Source organism: Pristiophorus japonicus, chromosome 5 (genome assembly GCF_044704955.1).
Source record: "Pristiophorus japonicus isolate sPriJap1 chromosome 5, sPriJap1.hap1, whole genome shotgun sequence".
NCBI classification, from domain to species: Eukaryota; Metazoa; Chordata; class Chondrichthyes; family Pristiophoridae; genus Pristiophorus; species Pristiophorus japonicus.
Genome location: NC_091981.1, coordinates 158,560,255 through 158,576,425, shown reverse-complemented (window position 1 = coordinate 158,576,425; position 16,171 = coordinate 158,560,255). Strand labels below are relative to the sequence as shown.

The 16,171-nt window shown below is 47.3% G+C and overlaps 1 protein-coding gene across 1 annotated transcript in view; it reads right to left on the bottom strand.

Moving 5' to 3' along the window:
• ica1 (islet cell autoantigen 1) overlaps positions 1-16,171 on the bottom strand; it is a 384,634-nt gene that overhangs the window by 218,802 nt on the left and 149,661 nt on the right. Inside the window, exon 7 of the mRNA XM_070881029.1 lies at positions 6,533-6,658. Coding sequence (XP_070737130.1) covers positions 6,533-6,658 — 126 coding nt within the window. The remainder of the gene's footprint in view (positions 1-6,532; positions 6,659-16,171) is intronic.

Genomic DNA, 16,171 nt, shown 5'->3' with positions numbered 1-16,171 from the left:
AAGGCGTTAATCCAGGCAGAGCGGGAATTTTAGCGCCTTGAAAAAGTTTGCATATCCGGCTGAGACATTTGTTGGAATCGGACCAAGAGCTGAAGGGGCGCTAAATCAGCCATTACACACCTGACCGGGGGTGGGGGGGGGGGGGGGGGGGGTGGGGGCGCTAACGAAAATGCTGCCAGTAAATTTTTCTGAACCATTGCGCATGCTCTGATCTCCGATCCTGGGAAAAGCCAAGTCTTAAAGGCGCGACAAGGTAAATATGCACATGCGCAACTCCACTTCCTCACTGACCTGAGACTGGGAAAATGGAGGAGCAGGGAAGAAGGCAGAGTGTGCTGGAGGCTGTGGAGATACGTAACAATGCGCTGTACCCTGTAGGGGGACGAAGGCCATCGCCTAGGGTCTTCAGGAGGCTGTGGAGGGAGATGGTCCAGCACACCTCTGCCCGCGACACGGTGGCCAGGACACCGACTCAATGTTGCAAAAAATTCAATGACCTCACTCGGGCCGTCAGGGTGAGTACTCTTTATATTAACCTTGCGTTGCGTTAATGTGAGCCTCACTGTCTTACACAATGTAAGGCTTTACACTGCCCATCCCTTCTCTGTGTGTACCAGGCCATGCTCCTCGTTACTGGAGACACCCTAAAACCTCTCTATCGCCTCACCAGACATGCCCCGCCCATCCAAGCGTCTCTCATCTTCTCACTCCCGACTCAGCCTGAGGACACCCACCAACACCTTTTAAATCTCCACATGTGGTCACAGGCCTTCATCCTCATACTTACTTGTAGCTCTTTGTCCTAACTCCTACCTTTGACAGATCCACTGTGCGCTGCCACACAGGCTGAGATGCAGAGATTCACATCTCGCGACATTAGTAGCGAGTCACTTACTGCAGACTCATATGGCACATGAATAGCTACAGAGCCACTGACAATTCCTTGTTTTGTTCATTGCAGGCCAAACTCGCTCACAACAGGCAAGAGCAGGCACGGACGGGAGGCGAGGAGTCAGACCTCCAGGACCTTATCGCGATCAAGGAGCAAGTGTCCGCCCTCATGGACGCACCAGTTGGGGCGGTGGCGGCCGGCGAGGCAGAGTCCCCGGTCAACAGTGACGGTCTGTGAATGAGATGGGCATTTTCTGTGAGAACCCTGACCCTTGAACCCACATGCCTTACAACATGTAGCTCCAAAATAATGATGTCCCCTCCTTCTAGCCTTCCTGCCCCCTCCCCAAATGCTACCCGCACTTGTGTTGCTTTGTGCTTATAGATGATGAGCCAGATGAGCCACAGCCTGACCGTCAGCTGCCATCATCACACGAAGGGGAAGATGAGGAGCAAGTGGAGACATGTGTGGGCGCAAAGCAGGACCTGTCCTCAGTGCCAGCGAGTGGGGGGACCAGTTCGGTGTAGGACACCGCCACATTGCTGCGGTTTGCTGATCCTGAAGCAAAGCGAGGAGAAGCTCGGGGGCCAGCTCTCCAGAGAGTAAGTCGGCCCAGGAGTCCTGCTCAGAGTCAGGCAGATGAGGACCTGGATTTGGAGGCTATGTCCAAGGAGTCCATTTAGATGCACCGAGAGATTATGGGTGCATTGGGGAGGGTGCCGCAGAGCGTGGATTCACTTGCTATGCGTATGGCGGAGGCTGCCTCAAGCATTGTCCATGCCTCTCATCAGTCCACTGAGCCCATCCTTGCCCGGCTAAACCAGGAAGCGGCCTCAACGAGCAACAGTGAGGTCACAGAGGTGATATCGCATACCATGGTTGACATGGCAGCAGCCATGACATCACAGGTCGAAGCCACACATGCAGACACTGGTTGCTGGCATACACTCTCAGACTGCAGTGTTTCAAGCAGTCTCAGAGTGATGCCATGAAAGCAGTGTCTGCCACTATCCTCTCTGTCATCCTACAGTCAGACGGGGAAACAGATGGTGCTGCAGCAAGTCAGCAATCTGTGGTCGCACATATTGCTGCTGATGCTCTGGTACCGCCCCGGAGGAATGGCATTGTGCAGCTGGAAATGGAATGTGTTGTTCTTCCTCATGACGACAGCATTCCAGCTCCCGCCACGGCCAGTCTGCCTCTGCACCCGCCACAGCCTGAACCCCAGCCACCCCACACTGCTGCCGCCCATCCTGAGCTGATGCAGTCAGCAGTCAGGCCGTCCAGGCTCACAGTTGGTCCAGAGCATCATCGTAGGCCATCTGTCCTGACTCCCTCAAACACAGAACAGCCCTCGAGTGGCCTTGCTGCAGGCACTAAGGCCACATTGAGGAGGAGCTGTAGGCGTGGGAGGGGATGAGGCAGAGGGGTTGGAAGATGCAAGATGGGGGAAAATGTGAGGTTATCCACTTTGGTAGGAAAAATAAAAAAGCTAATTATTATTTAAATGGAGGGAGATTACAAAATGCTGCGGTAGCAAGGGATATGGGGGCCCTTGTACATGAAGCACAAAATTTTAGCATGCAGGTACAGCAAGTAATTAGGAAGACAAATGGAATGTTGGCCTTTAGAGCAAGGGGAATGGAGTATAAAAGTAGGGAAGTCTTGCTACAACTGTACAGGGTATTGGTGAGACCACACCTGGAGTACTGCATACAGTTTTGGTCTCCTTATTTGAGGGGGCTTATACTTGTATTGGTGTCTGTTCAGAGGAGGTTGACTAATTGATTCGTGAGAAGAAGGGGTTGTCTTATGAAGAAAGATTGAGTAGGTTGGGCCTATACTCATTGGAGAATGAGAGGTGATCTTATTGAAATGTATAAGATTATGAGGGGGCTTGACAGGGTAGATGCAGAGAGGATGTCTCCCCTCTCGTGGGGGAATCTAGGATTAGGGGGCATAATTTCAGAATAAGAGGATGCCCATTTATAATGGGGATGAGGAGGAATTTCTTCTCTCAGAGGGTTGTGAATCTTTGGAATTCTCTAAGCCAGTGAGCTGAGGAGGCTGGGTCATTGAATATATTTAAGGTGGAAATAGACAGATTTTTGAATAATAAGGAAGTCAAGGGTTATGAGGAGCAGGCAGGGAAGTGGAGTTGAGGCCAAGATCAGATCAACCATAATCTGATTGAATGGCGGAGCAGGCTCGAGGGGTCAAATGGCCTACTCCTGCTCCTATTTCTTATATACTTATGTTCTTATTAAGATGCACTGAGGAAGTGTGTCCCCATGGGACCTCTGTACATATGTTATGCAGTACAATGATCTTTTGTGTTCTTTGAAGGGGCAGGTGCTCCATTTTATTTTTTTTGTAGATTTTGGGGGTTGTTTGAGGGATGTTTGACAAATAAAATGTTACTTTGACCGCATCCATCAGCTTGTGGAGATGTGACAGAGATGTGGCATTATTGTGGCACAATACGCGATCATTATTAGCTGCATCCCTTTAAGCAAACTGATGCCTTTTGAGCTGCCACCGAAAAGCCCTGACACCGCCAACATTGGCACGCTGCCTCCTCCGTGGCTGCTGCTGGTCCTCGTCGTCTTGTTGGATATTCAGGATGTCGTCAGGCTTCTGTTTCTCCTCCTCCCACTCCTCGTCTTCCTGAGGTGGGCCTGCGATCCACACTGGCAAGGCCTGGACCCTCATAACGGCCAAGTTATGCAGCATGCAGCACACCACAATGAATAGTAAGATCTGTTGATGGGAGTATTGAAGGTTGCCTCCAGAGAAGTCCAGGCATCGGAATCGCTGCTTCAGCAACCCTATTGTCTGCTTGGTGATGGTGCGGGTGGCGGCATGGTTCTCATTTTGCATTCCTCCGGCTCTGTGGTGGGATTGCGGATCGGGTCATTAATCAGGTGGCCAGGCCGTATCCCTTGTCCCTGAGCAGCCAGCCTTGGCCTTCCCATGGTGGCTGAAACAGTCGAGACACAGTGCTCTCCCAGAGGATAAATGTGCGCTTCCAGAAAGCGAGCATTGACTGCGAGGATGTGCTGCGTGTGGTCCCACGCCAGCTGCACATTTAGGGAGTGGTATCCTTTCTGTTTCTTAAGACCTCTGCATTCTAGAATAGTGCTCACAAGGCCATGTGCTTGCAGTCAATTGCTCCTTGCACCCTCGGGAAGCCCGATATCCTGGCAAACCCACATGCGCTCTCATCCTGTTTCTCTCTGGTCATCGGGAAGGTAATGAAGTCCATTCTGCCTGTTTAGAGAGCCTGTGTGACATCGCGGATGCAGCGATGTGCTGTGAATTGTGAGACGCTACATATGTCCCCTGATGCAGCCCGGAAGGAGCTGGAGGCATAGACGGTGAGTACCACCGTGACCTTCACTGTGATGGACAGCGCAGTCCTGGTGCCGGTGTGAGGTTGCAAGTCTGCCTGCAGGAGATGGTATATCTCTATAACGACCTCCTTTCAGAAGCGCAGCCTTTTGACACACTGCTCCTCGGAGAGGTCCCGTTATAGGTGTTGCCATGGGTAAAGCCATGGGGGTAGAGCATGTAGAATGCGATGCTGGCGGCATAGTAATGCACCCATTAAAGTTCTCAAAATTACTTTTTCTCAAGCTGAACTGTGAGGTCTGTCTGCCGCTGCAAACTCGGAGGCTCATGCACCGTGCTCTGTGTAAACGTTGCACTGAATGTGACCTCCGAGGGAAGCGCTTCCTCATCCTTTTAGTAGTCACCTGTTAACGACTCTGGAAGGCGATACTGACTTTTTTCAGATGTGATTATTGGCAGTCGCTAAATGAGGCGGCCACACCTCATTTAGCGAGCGGGGCACAAGCGTGGGCATTGCACCCAGGACTGACATCATGAATGGACTGATCGCTAGCATTTTGCACCCCGGTAAATCTCAACTGAATTTTACGTTGGGGCGCTAAAAGCTGTGCGCCCAGTCGGTAAGCTATTACGCTCGTATTAATGCCCCTTCTGGTCGCAAATTGAGGCGCTAGACAACCAAAATCTAACTCACGATGTTTTAGACAGAAGTTGTGGATATTTAAATCCTGTAAACTCAATCACTTCCTAATTTGACAAATCATGCAGGTAGTTTTCTGCTCTCTTATACAGGCTCAACTGAGTCAAATACAATTCTGATGTAAATGGTAGAATTTCTGAGACAGCAACTTTGTCCCTCACTATTGTGCCATTTGCAAGCATGCACCAATTGGGGGCAGGCACGTCTTCTGCCAGAAGTCACTTGTACTGGAATTTAGCATGTATTTTAGAAAGGGTGTAAACTCTGGCATTTCGCAACATTTTTGGACCAAAAAGATTTAAATTTATGACTCATGTCAGTTATCTCCATTTCCCAATTAGATAGAAATGGAGTCTATCACGTAAGTGGAAACCAAAACTGGCAATATTTCAAACACTTTGCCGTCTATATTAACCACCCCCCCCCCACCCCGCAACAGATAAGAGAGTGGCAGGGGGCATAAAGAATTAAATTTGCGAAAAGCAATCCCAAGCATTGACACCTGCTGCCATTTTGTACGACAGCAGGTTGCGTGGTGTGCCTGTGTCCCACCACCAACCCCCGATCATTCTCGATTAGCGAGGGCTATCCCCAACGGTCCACAACTGCAGCCTTCTACCGTTGGCATTCCCACCGGACCAGCCTCACAATTTAGCTGCTGGGCCGGAAACGGAACAACAAAGTGATAATGAAGTGCTGCCGTTAAATTTGGCAGGACCTCCGCGCCTCCAGGATTTCACCCCCTCAACTGCATTTCCCCTCTGCCTCCCCGATGCCCTATAAATATCGCAGCCTCTCTGTCTCGCATCCCACCAAAACCAGATTTCAGACTTCCTATCTGCTGAGCATATTATTGTATTGGGAGCAGAAATAATGGGAAACCAGGCTTAGAGTGCAGATATACTGCCACTTTTGTGTTGCTGCTAAATAACTACTGCTTTGTAGCAAAGTGAAACTATTGAGCTGGTCAGCAATCAGACTCTGCAACCTATTAAATTAGGGAAAGTGGGGAATTCAAGCCATTTTCCAGTTTGCAGGTGGAAGTATACCTCTATATCGATCAGATGTACAGCAGGAAGTCAGTTGAGCTGATCGAATACTGCATGTTCAAAATGTTGTATATTTTTATAGCTATAGCTCAATTTGTTCAGGAGAAGTTTAAGTTTTCACTTTCAGTGCTTGCTTTCCATTGATGTGTGCATATGGACACTGATGCATGGGTCATCATACCAACATTAATAGTATGTACACATGCTGGGTCGCGGAAATAGATTTATTCATTCATTCATTCAAATAATTCAAAAATTCAAATTTAAATTTCAGTCAATGTAACTGCTGCACATTTGAACATAAACCAGTCTCGAATCAATATGTACAGTATACTGCAGCCTTATTTGTCGTTCACAGATAGCAGAGATGTTTGGAAATAGGCAGAGGAAGGGTAAAAATTGGATTAAAATGTATTGTTTGTTTCAATCCTGAATCATCATCTTTGCAAAAGATTATTTCACACAATGAACTCATCTAATTTGCTGATACATCAAATGTTACTTTGACAGAATAAGATTAAAATGTTCTCGTGATTTTACCTGATATGTTGCTAAAATATGAGAAAGAAGATTGCATCGACTTGCTCCAAGGAGGTCCACTTTCTGGCACACATCATTCTTTAGTTTGTCAAAGTGAATCTTTGTGTGGCGAACTTGGCCTTGGACCTTAAATGAGAAAGAAATCACCTAATTACGTAGTGACTGAACACAGTTCTCAGAGCGAGAAGCACAAGTAAAAAGGTGAAAAATCAAAACATTGCACTGTGATAATCTAACGTAAAGCAAAGCCAACTGATCAAAGCAGATTTTATCAGAGTTTTGCTTTTACAAACCAGAATCTCTATTCACAAACAATCAGATGCAAAACATATTTTGCTGTTGCTGAATATTAGAAGCATAACTTCATTCTACCTAGCAGCATTAGTATAACCATCTTTTTCCCTGCTCTCATTGGAAACTGTTGTGCATGCAATAACTGTTAGACTGAGTACTGTTAGTAGTACTGTTAACTCCAAGAGGTATGACCATGGCTCTGCTTTATTAAGGCCCAAAGTGAGTAATATACAAAATGGCTGGCCTTTTATACTTGGACTGCACACACATGCGTGCAGTCCAATGGCTTCCAACAGTGACGCCATCTAGTGGCTAGTGATCCCAAAAGTACATACGTGACAATACCCCCTCTGAGATATTAACACAGTCTTTCACAAATTGAAATGGACCGGTGTTTTATGCTCCCGGGTTGACCGTCTTAGTTCAACTCTAGCCTTGGGTGAGTGTTCAGAGTCTGTTGTGACTGGTGGTTGGGTGGCTGACCTGGTGGGAGTGGGCAATGGCCATATGGCGTCAGGGATTGAAAGTCCATTTTCATTGAACATGTCAGCGATTGAAAGTCCCGATTCACTGATGACCACTGAATCCTCTGATGACTGGGGGTAGGTTGGTTGGTCATCAATTGTCTCTTCCTCCGACTGTTCCGGTTCGTCTGTGTGCCATATGTTTCCTGCATGATTGCCCATTTTTGAGCTTGACAATAAATACTCTGTTGCCCTCCTTGGCCATGACAGTACCAGCAATCCACTTGGGACCCTGACCATAATTCAGAACATATACAGGATCATTTACAGAAATATCGCGTGATACAGCTGTGCGATCGTGATACCCCTTGCTGAGTTTGTCTTCGATATTCAACATGATTATTCAAGTCAGGGTGTACAAGAGATAGCTTGGTCTTAAGACCTCTCTTCAGCATTAGTTCAGCAGGCGAGACCCCAGTAAGCGTATGTGGTCTTGTCCTGTACGATGCAGTATGCATGACAGGCGGGTCTGCAGTGACCCTTGGGTTACTCGCTTCATACTCTGCTTTATGATTTGGACAGCACGTTCTGTTTGCACATTGGATGCAGGTTTGAACAGTGCTGACCTTACATGTTTGATACCATTGAGTTTCATGAATTCTTGAAACTGCTGACTGGTGAAGCACGATCCGTTGTCGCTAACAACGATGTCAGGCAGACCATGTGTCACAAACATGACACTGAGATTCTCAATGGTAGCTGTGGATGTGCTGGATGACATGATTATACACTCTATCCACTTCGAATATGCATCCACCACAACTAAAAACATCTTCCCCAGGAAGGGACTTGCAAAGTCTATGTGGATCCGACCCAGACTCAGCGGTGATTCCGCTGGTGCTTTACTGAGCTGCATGCAAGTGTTGCACTGATGCACACATGATTCCAGCTCAGAGTCAATTCCCGGCCACCATACATGAGACCTGGCGATGGTTTTCATCATTACGATGCCGGGATGTGTGCTACGTAGCTCACGTACAAATTTCTCTCTCCCTTTCTGGAGCACAACAACATGATTGCCCCACAGTATATAATCCGACTGAATAGACAGTTTGTCTTTGCGACGAAAGTAAGGTTTGGTCTCCTCGTACATTTGCTTGGGTATGGCAGACCAATCACCTTTGAGGATGCAACTCTTTACCACCGATAAAATCGGATACTGGCTGGTCCAGGTCTTAACTTGTTGAGCCATGACAGGGGTTCCTTCACTTTCAAAAGCATCCAAAACTAACAATAGGTTGTGGCATTTCCACCTCCGGTGTGGGCAACGGCAGACGGCTCAAAGCATCGGCAGGATTCTCGGTGCCAGGTCTATGGCGAATGAAAATCATAAGCGGATAATGTCAGCGCCCACCTCTGGATGCGGGATGAAACATTGGTATTGATACCTTTGTTTTCAGAGAACAGTGAAATGAGCGGCTTGTGATCTATCTCCAGTTCAAACCGAAGACCAAACAGGTACTGATGTATTTTTTTAACCCCATACACACAGGCTAGTGCTTCTTTCTCTACCATGCGGTAGGCTCTTTCCGCTTTAGACAAACTTTTTGAAGCATACGCGACTGGTTGAAGTTTACCCGACGCATTAGCTTGTTGGAGTATGCAACCAATTCCATATGACGAAGCATCACAGGCCAATACTAAACGTTTACGTGGGTCATAATGTACCAGCAGCTTGTTAGAGCAAAGCAGATTAGTGGCTTTCTCAAAAGCTCTGTCTTGAGACGCATCCCACACCCAGTTGTCGCCTTTTCTTAGCAGCATGTGCAATGGTTCTAATAAGATGCTCAATTTAGGTAGGAAGTTACCGAAGTAGTTGAGTAGACCCAGGAACGAACGCAGATCCGTCACATTCTGCGGCTTGGGTGCATTCTTGATGGCCTTGGTTTTCGCGTCCTTGGGCCTGATGCCGTCAGCAGCAATTTTCCTCCCCAGGAATTCGACCTCTGGTGCCATGAAGACGCACTTCGAGCGTTTCAGTCTGAGTCCCACTTTGTCCAGACGATGTAGAACCTCTTCCAGGTTGTTCAGATGTTCCTCGGAGCCACGCCCTGTGATCAGGATGTCATCTTGGAACACGACGATTCTGGGAATGGACTTCAGTGGACTCTCCATGTTCCTCTGAAATATTGCTGCAGCCAAGCGAATTCCAAAAGGGCACCTGTGATAAATAAACAGTCCTTTATGCGTGTTAATGCACGTAAGTCTCTTCGACATCTCGACCAGCTCCTCGGTTATGTAAGCCGACATCAAGTCCCTGGCTAGCGTTGCAAACAAGTCATCAGCCTTCGGTAATGGGTACCGATCCTGTTTCAAAACCCTGTTGATCGTAGCCTTGTAGTCTCCACAGATTCTGACTGTGCCATCACTTTTCAGTACAGGAACAATGGGGCTGGCCCATTCATTAAATTCAACCGGTGATATGATCCCTTCACACTGGAGTCTGTCCAGTTCGATTTCGACCTTCTCCCTCATCATATACGGAACTGCCCGAGCTTTATGATGGATGGGTCTTGTTATATATGTAAACCTATATATACCTTGTGTAGCCACCAGAGGGCTCATCCTCTGGAGTCCCAAGGGATCCCACAATCCCTTGGGAGAACAGGTACCTAATTGGGCGTCAAAGGCTGGAGAGGCACTCTGGAGACCTGCAATAAAAGACTAAGGGCACACTTTACTTTGAGCTCACAGTATCCAGTCAGACTCTTTATTCATACATAACAGGTCTTGCACCTGAGTCCACGTGGATCTGCACCTTGGCTCCCGTGAAGTTGGCGATGCCTGGTTCGAACAGTGAGGGGAACTTGCTCAGTACTTGGGCACATGTATCTTTCTCCGACAACAACGCCTTGATGTCATTCCAATCGCATCTGATTTTTTCAAGCCAGTTCCTGCCGAACAGCGTTGGGCCACTGCCTGTGACAATCCATAGCGGTAACTCGTGAACCGCACCGTCATACGACACTTTAATTGTGGCACTGCCAATCACCGTTATGAGTTCTTTGGTGTACGTGCGCAACTTGGCATTGACTGGTTTCAGCCTGGGCCTCACAGCCTTAGTATCTCACAGCTTGTTGAATGCCCTCTCACTCATTATCGACTGACTCGCCCCCGTGTCCAGTTCCATCGATACCGGCACCCCATTAACTTTCGCGTTGATCATTATTGGTTTGTTCTGTCAGGAACGAGTACAGTCCACACACTTCCTATTCTGGTATCTCGGATTTTGTATCCGGATCCGCGCTAGTCTGACCATCATCCTCCACGTGGTGTGTCGCAGCACGCTTGCTCATCTGCGGACACTTGTGCTGGAGATGCCCTACTCGCAGACAGCCTTTGCAACTATATTGCTTAAATCAGCACTGCTGATGCCGGTGATTTCCCCCACAACGCCAACATGGAGAAATCGGATGCATTCCCGCTGGCAGACTTTGGGCAGCCACAGGTTTCGCGTACACAGTTGGGTAGGCCCTGCCATGTGCCGCTCTGCCGAACCAGTCATAGTTACAGTACTTGTCGAGTTTCAATTTTTCACTGATATCTGCTTTAGACTTCTATCCGTCGTCATGCATGACTGAGCGATCGTGATGGCTCTGTTCAAGTCCAACGTCTCCACCTCCAGTAGTTTACGCAGGATCACCTCGTGATTGATGCTGATTACAAAGAAGTCTCACAGCATGTCTGCCAACTCAGCCCCGAACTTACACGGTCCCGCTAGACGTCTCAGGTCGGCAACAAATTCCGCCGCATTCTGGCCCAAGCGAACGTGTGTGTAAAATCTGTATCTTGAGATGATGATGCCTTTGTCTGGCTTAAGGTGGTCCTGTACCAGTGTACACAATTCTTCATACATCTTCTCTGTTGGACTCACAGGCAGGAGTAGATTCTTTATCAGTCCATAAATTTTTGGACCGCAAACCGTGAGGAACACAGCCCGGCGCCGATCTGCGTCACCAACCTCCTCCATTTTGTTGGCTACGAAGAAGTGGCTCAAATGGCTCGCAAAGTCTGCCCAATCTTCTCCTTCCACAAATCGCTCCAACAATCCAATTTGTCTCATTTTTACATTCAAAGGTTCTTGTTGCCTCGTCGCCAAATGTTGTGTATGCAATAACTGTTAAACTGAGTACTGTTTAACTCCAAGAGGTATGACCTTGGCTCTGCTTTATTAATGCCCAAAGTGATTAATATACAAAATGGCTGGCCTTTTATACTTGGGCTGCACACAAGTGTGCGCAGCCTAATGGCGTCCAACAGTGACGCCATCAAGTGCTAGTGATCCCAAAAGTACAAACATGACAGAAACATTAGTATGTTTATAACTGCTCAAAATCTTTAAAAAAATCTAACCTTGGCAAGAGTTCTTAACTGGTTCCCACAGCTTGTAATAAAGATTGACTGTACTCCAAACTGATGATCATATACTGGGGGAAAAAGGCATTCGTTTATGATGCCTTTTTTGAATTGAAGACAACTCAATAATAGGACAAGGGTTTATACCCGAAATGCCAACTGACTCATGTTTTCTCAATGGATGCTGCCTGATGTACTGAACGTCTCCAGTGTTTTCTTTTTTTGTTTCAGATTGCCAGCATCTGCAGCATTTTATTTTTTGTTAATATGACTTTATTAGTTGGGTATTTGTACAGTTCAGAAAATAATCAATAAGTACATACAATAAGGAATGTATGGGGAAGGAAAGAGCACATTCAGAATAAACCATAAACAAGTAGAGCACTTTGTGTTGGAACGAGCTTCTAAGTTTTCGTACAATAAATCTCATCAAAATATATTTTTTGCATGCTGGACAAATGTTGCCTTTAATCTTGTAGTTGAAGATTTGAGGTTAAGGAATGCAATAGACCAAAAGGAGGTTACATCATAGTCGTGTATTTTGATTGAATTATTGATTGAGCTGCTGTTATCTCATGGAATTCAGCACAGGATCACTGCAATGCTTCATCCTCCCATCCCATAAGTTGAACATATCAGTTCAATCCATCTCAGTTTACTTTTTATGTACTAATTTTGGATATTAAGGGAATCAAGGGATAGGGGAACAGTGTGGGAAGATAGAGTTGAAGCGGAAGATTTTATTGAATGGCGGAGCAGGCTCGAAGGTCCGAATGGCCCACTCCTATTTCTTATATTCTTATGTTCTTGAAACACTTTATAAAGTATGGTTGAAACACCTACATACATTAATCTATAAAACACTTTGCACTTGTTAGGATAGCTATAATGTGTGATTGTGCCAGCTGTAAGACCGATAAGAAAGAGATCACAAGCAAGTGCTTAAATTATACTCAAGATTCCTGTTTTTGTACAAAATTATTATAAACTGCGGCACCTCTGAAACTGAAGACTGGCGCACTCGATGAATAGTCAATCTTGCTGGCAACCATAAGAACTTCTAGATATTTTGGGGCTGAAATTGCCCCTTTCTATAAGGCCCATGGCCACTGGTTTGGTCACCATTTTAGATATTGCCCTCTTTCAGTTCAGTAGGGGACTGCCCCGCCCTTTTTCCCGTCGCGTCATGCTGCGCTACCTCCTTACTGACCAGTGGTGGCCCCTTCTCGAAATTGACCCGTGGAAATTGCCCCTTTCGAAAATTGACCCACGGGAGCGATGCCGCCACCAGTCTGTGCCACTGACAGCTTTTTCTGTCGGTACCCTTTCTGTGGCTGGGCAGCATGGCTGCCCTTAAAGGAGGTGGTACTGATAGCGACTCCATTTTTTTTTGTCGGCCGACTGCCAAGTTGGGCTGACTATTATGCCCGCAGGTTCAGCCGAGCCGCCAACAGGCAGCTTGGCACTCCCTCTTGGGTGCCAGGCTGCTGGCCCAGCCGAAACCCTCCCTGATGACCCAGTGTTTGCCACTAAAGTGGCTGCAGAGTTCGCAGTGGTCCTCCTCTTTAACGGAAGAGGAGAGATGTTGTGATGCGCCAGTGCAATGATGTCATAAGCGCAGCGCTGATGACTTGCAGCGTCGGCCACCCCGACCCTCCCCCACTTCCGCCCCACCAGTGGTGGCTACTCCGACCCGACGTCACTTCCACCCCGATGATGAGGCCACTTCTGCCCTGCTCCAAAAAAAACACAAATACCTGAAATTCTTTGGATTGTCTGCCCTATGCATTGGGGCGGACAGAATACTTGGAAAGAGGTAGGTGCGACTCGTTTCGGGCGGTGGGCTATTTTAGCCCCTTATGTTTAAGTGCTTGTTAGGAACTGTGGCATGTTCACTCGAGTCCTCTGACCGACCAGTGATAGGTCGAGGAAGGTAAGGCTTCTCACATGGGGGGCAGGCCTCCAATGGAAAACATGGCTGGGGGCCAGAGAAAACAGAGAAAATATTATTCTATATGTAAGTTTAGTTTTTTTTCCTGTAAATGTTGCAACTATTTAGTCTTTACCGTGTTACAAATTTTAGTTCCAGTCTTAGTGGAGAAAGCAAGGTGTCACCAAAAGATGCAAGTCAGATCGGCATATCCGTGCACAATAGGTAACTTTTTTATATATACTAGTGTTGCTCATGGTAAGTAGGATAATCGGTTGCATTATAAAGACGGGACTGCTAAAGTGTGTAATACACTACATATTGGGCTCAATTTTCCCCAATGCCGTTTTTTTGCGTATTGCAAGAGTTATGCCCTTTTTTTTGGCCCCGACTACTCCAAATAAATAACTTGCAAGTTTCCCCATTCTATTTTTTGAAATTGGCGCTGCGCAGCCTGTCCTTTCGCTTCGGGGGTGGAGCCTAATGTCTGCACCGAAAAAAACAATGCCCTCCCTTCTGCGCATGCACAAAAAAAAAAGACGTTTGACGTGACTGCTTTGGGTACGCATGCCCAGTACACCTCCCCGTCTGCAGTCGGCCATTTTTAAAGAGCCATGTAGGAGAACTTTCATTCTCATTGGAAAAATCGGAGCTGCAATACAATATGCAAGATGGAAGGACCAAGAATTTCTTACAGGATGAAGTGGAGGCACTAGTTACTGTAACTGAGGCCAGATGGCACGAGCTGGACACCAGCAGTGGCCACATAAAAGTTTCACCAAAAGAAAAGAAGAAATGCTGGAACCAACTAGCAGAAGATTAAACACATTTTATTTTTAAAAAGTCTCCCCAGTATGTTAAATTTATTTTAAATTATAATTAAGAAAACTTTTTTTTTTAAATTGGAAAATTATAATTATATGTAGTGGATTTTTTCCTATTTTTTATTAATGTTTTGTGTGTTTGGCAGGTGGGGGGGTTCTCATTCATAATAATGGGAACTCCAACCTCCGGAATTCCCATTATTATGAATGAGAACATACTTTACCTTGATTGGCTGCCCAAAGCCATGTGACTGCTGCTCCAGCCCTGTGCACGTCCTAACGTGCACACGCTGCGACATGCAGTCACTGGAGGCCTCAGGACTGGGATCTCGCGTGGGTGCAGCAGCTTCAGGTAAGTGTGCATCTTTTTCTAGAATCCAGTCGAATGCCCGTGGGAAGGAGAAACCGGGATTTCTGGGCCAATATTTTTATTTATTCACTTGAATTGCAATTGTAAATGTGACCATCTGTATGTCCCACCCAGCAAAAAGACACTCTCTCTAAAAAGTCATATTTTTATCTTTGCAGAGGAAGGTGGCACACAACAAAAGGGAAAGAACTCAATCAGGAGGAGGCCCGGCAAATCTGCACCCACTGACATGCTTGGAAGACAAGGTCGCTGGTTTGATGGTTCCTGCCTGGAGAAAAGCAACCACCACGGCACAAGCTGGGCCCACACTTGAGGGAGCGGGCAAGTCTTGCAAATTCCAGAGTCTGGTTTTGCTACATATTAAGTACCGCACGGGCTAGTTATGCTTCGGTTCATGGGGATGTCTATGTCAGCTACTCTTCGGTTGATGCAATGTGCCATCATTCATCGTAGTCCTTCAAATGAGCCTGCTGCCTGTGCTGTGTGAGCCTACTCATGCCATCCTGCCCGCTCCTCTGCTGTTAACCATTTGTCTGTTCTGTTATATTTTGCAGAATGTGAGGCCAACTCTGACGAGGCTGAAGCCGATGCAGAAGATTCAGACACGGACGAGCCTGAAGAAGAGAACATTTTCCAATCCCACCTTCCAGACCAAGAGCATGGGGGTGAGGGTGAAGTGATGGATGAAGCCCACCCTGTTGTACTCACTCTGGAGGAAGTGCAGGTGCCACCCACTGAGGTGCCAGACCCTTTCCTAAGTGGTACGAGTGTTGGGCCATTCCATGGTTTCTCACCGTCCAAGGCTGGGGATTCCAGTGGGATGCAGCGAGGCACACCCAGGGCCCCACCATCTGAGGCTGCGGGTCTCAGTAGGATGCAGCGAGCCACACCCTGGGTGAGGAGGGGAAGGAGAGCTTGACCCCGCTCTCCTGAGGCACAGGATCTAACAGATGTGATTCAGATGATGGCAATGAGTGCGGAGAGCACTGACCTTATGCGATCACTCCTGGATGCCATCAGTGGAGTGAGTGATGAGGTATTGGGACTGTTGGGAGAAGTAAAACACTCTCATGAGAAATAGGAACATTGTCTAGGAACATGAGGGAGGGAATGTTGTAGGTAGTTGATGCACTGTTGGTGAACATGAGGGAGAGAATGTCACAGGTAGCTGATACACTGTCGGCGAACATAAGGGAGGGAATGTTGGAGGTAGTTGAGACACTGTCAGGGCACGTGAGGGAGGGAATGTCAGAGTTAGCTGCTGCAATAAGGGAACTCGCCCAGACCCCACACCCATTGACAGAATCAACTGCCACTCCCACTCCAATCCCCAGACCAGCC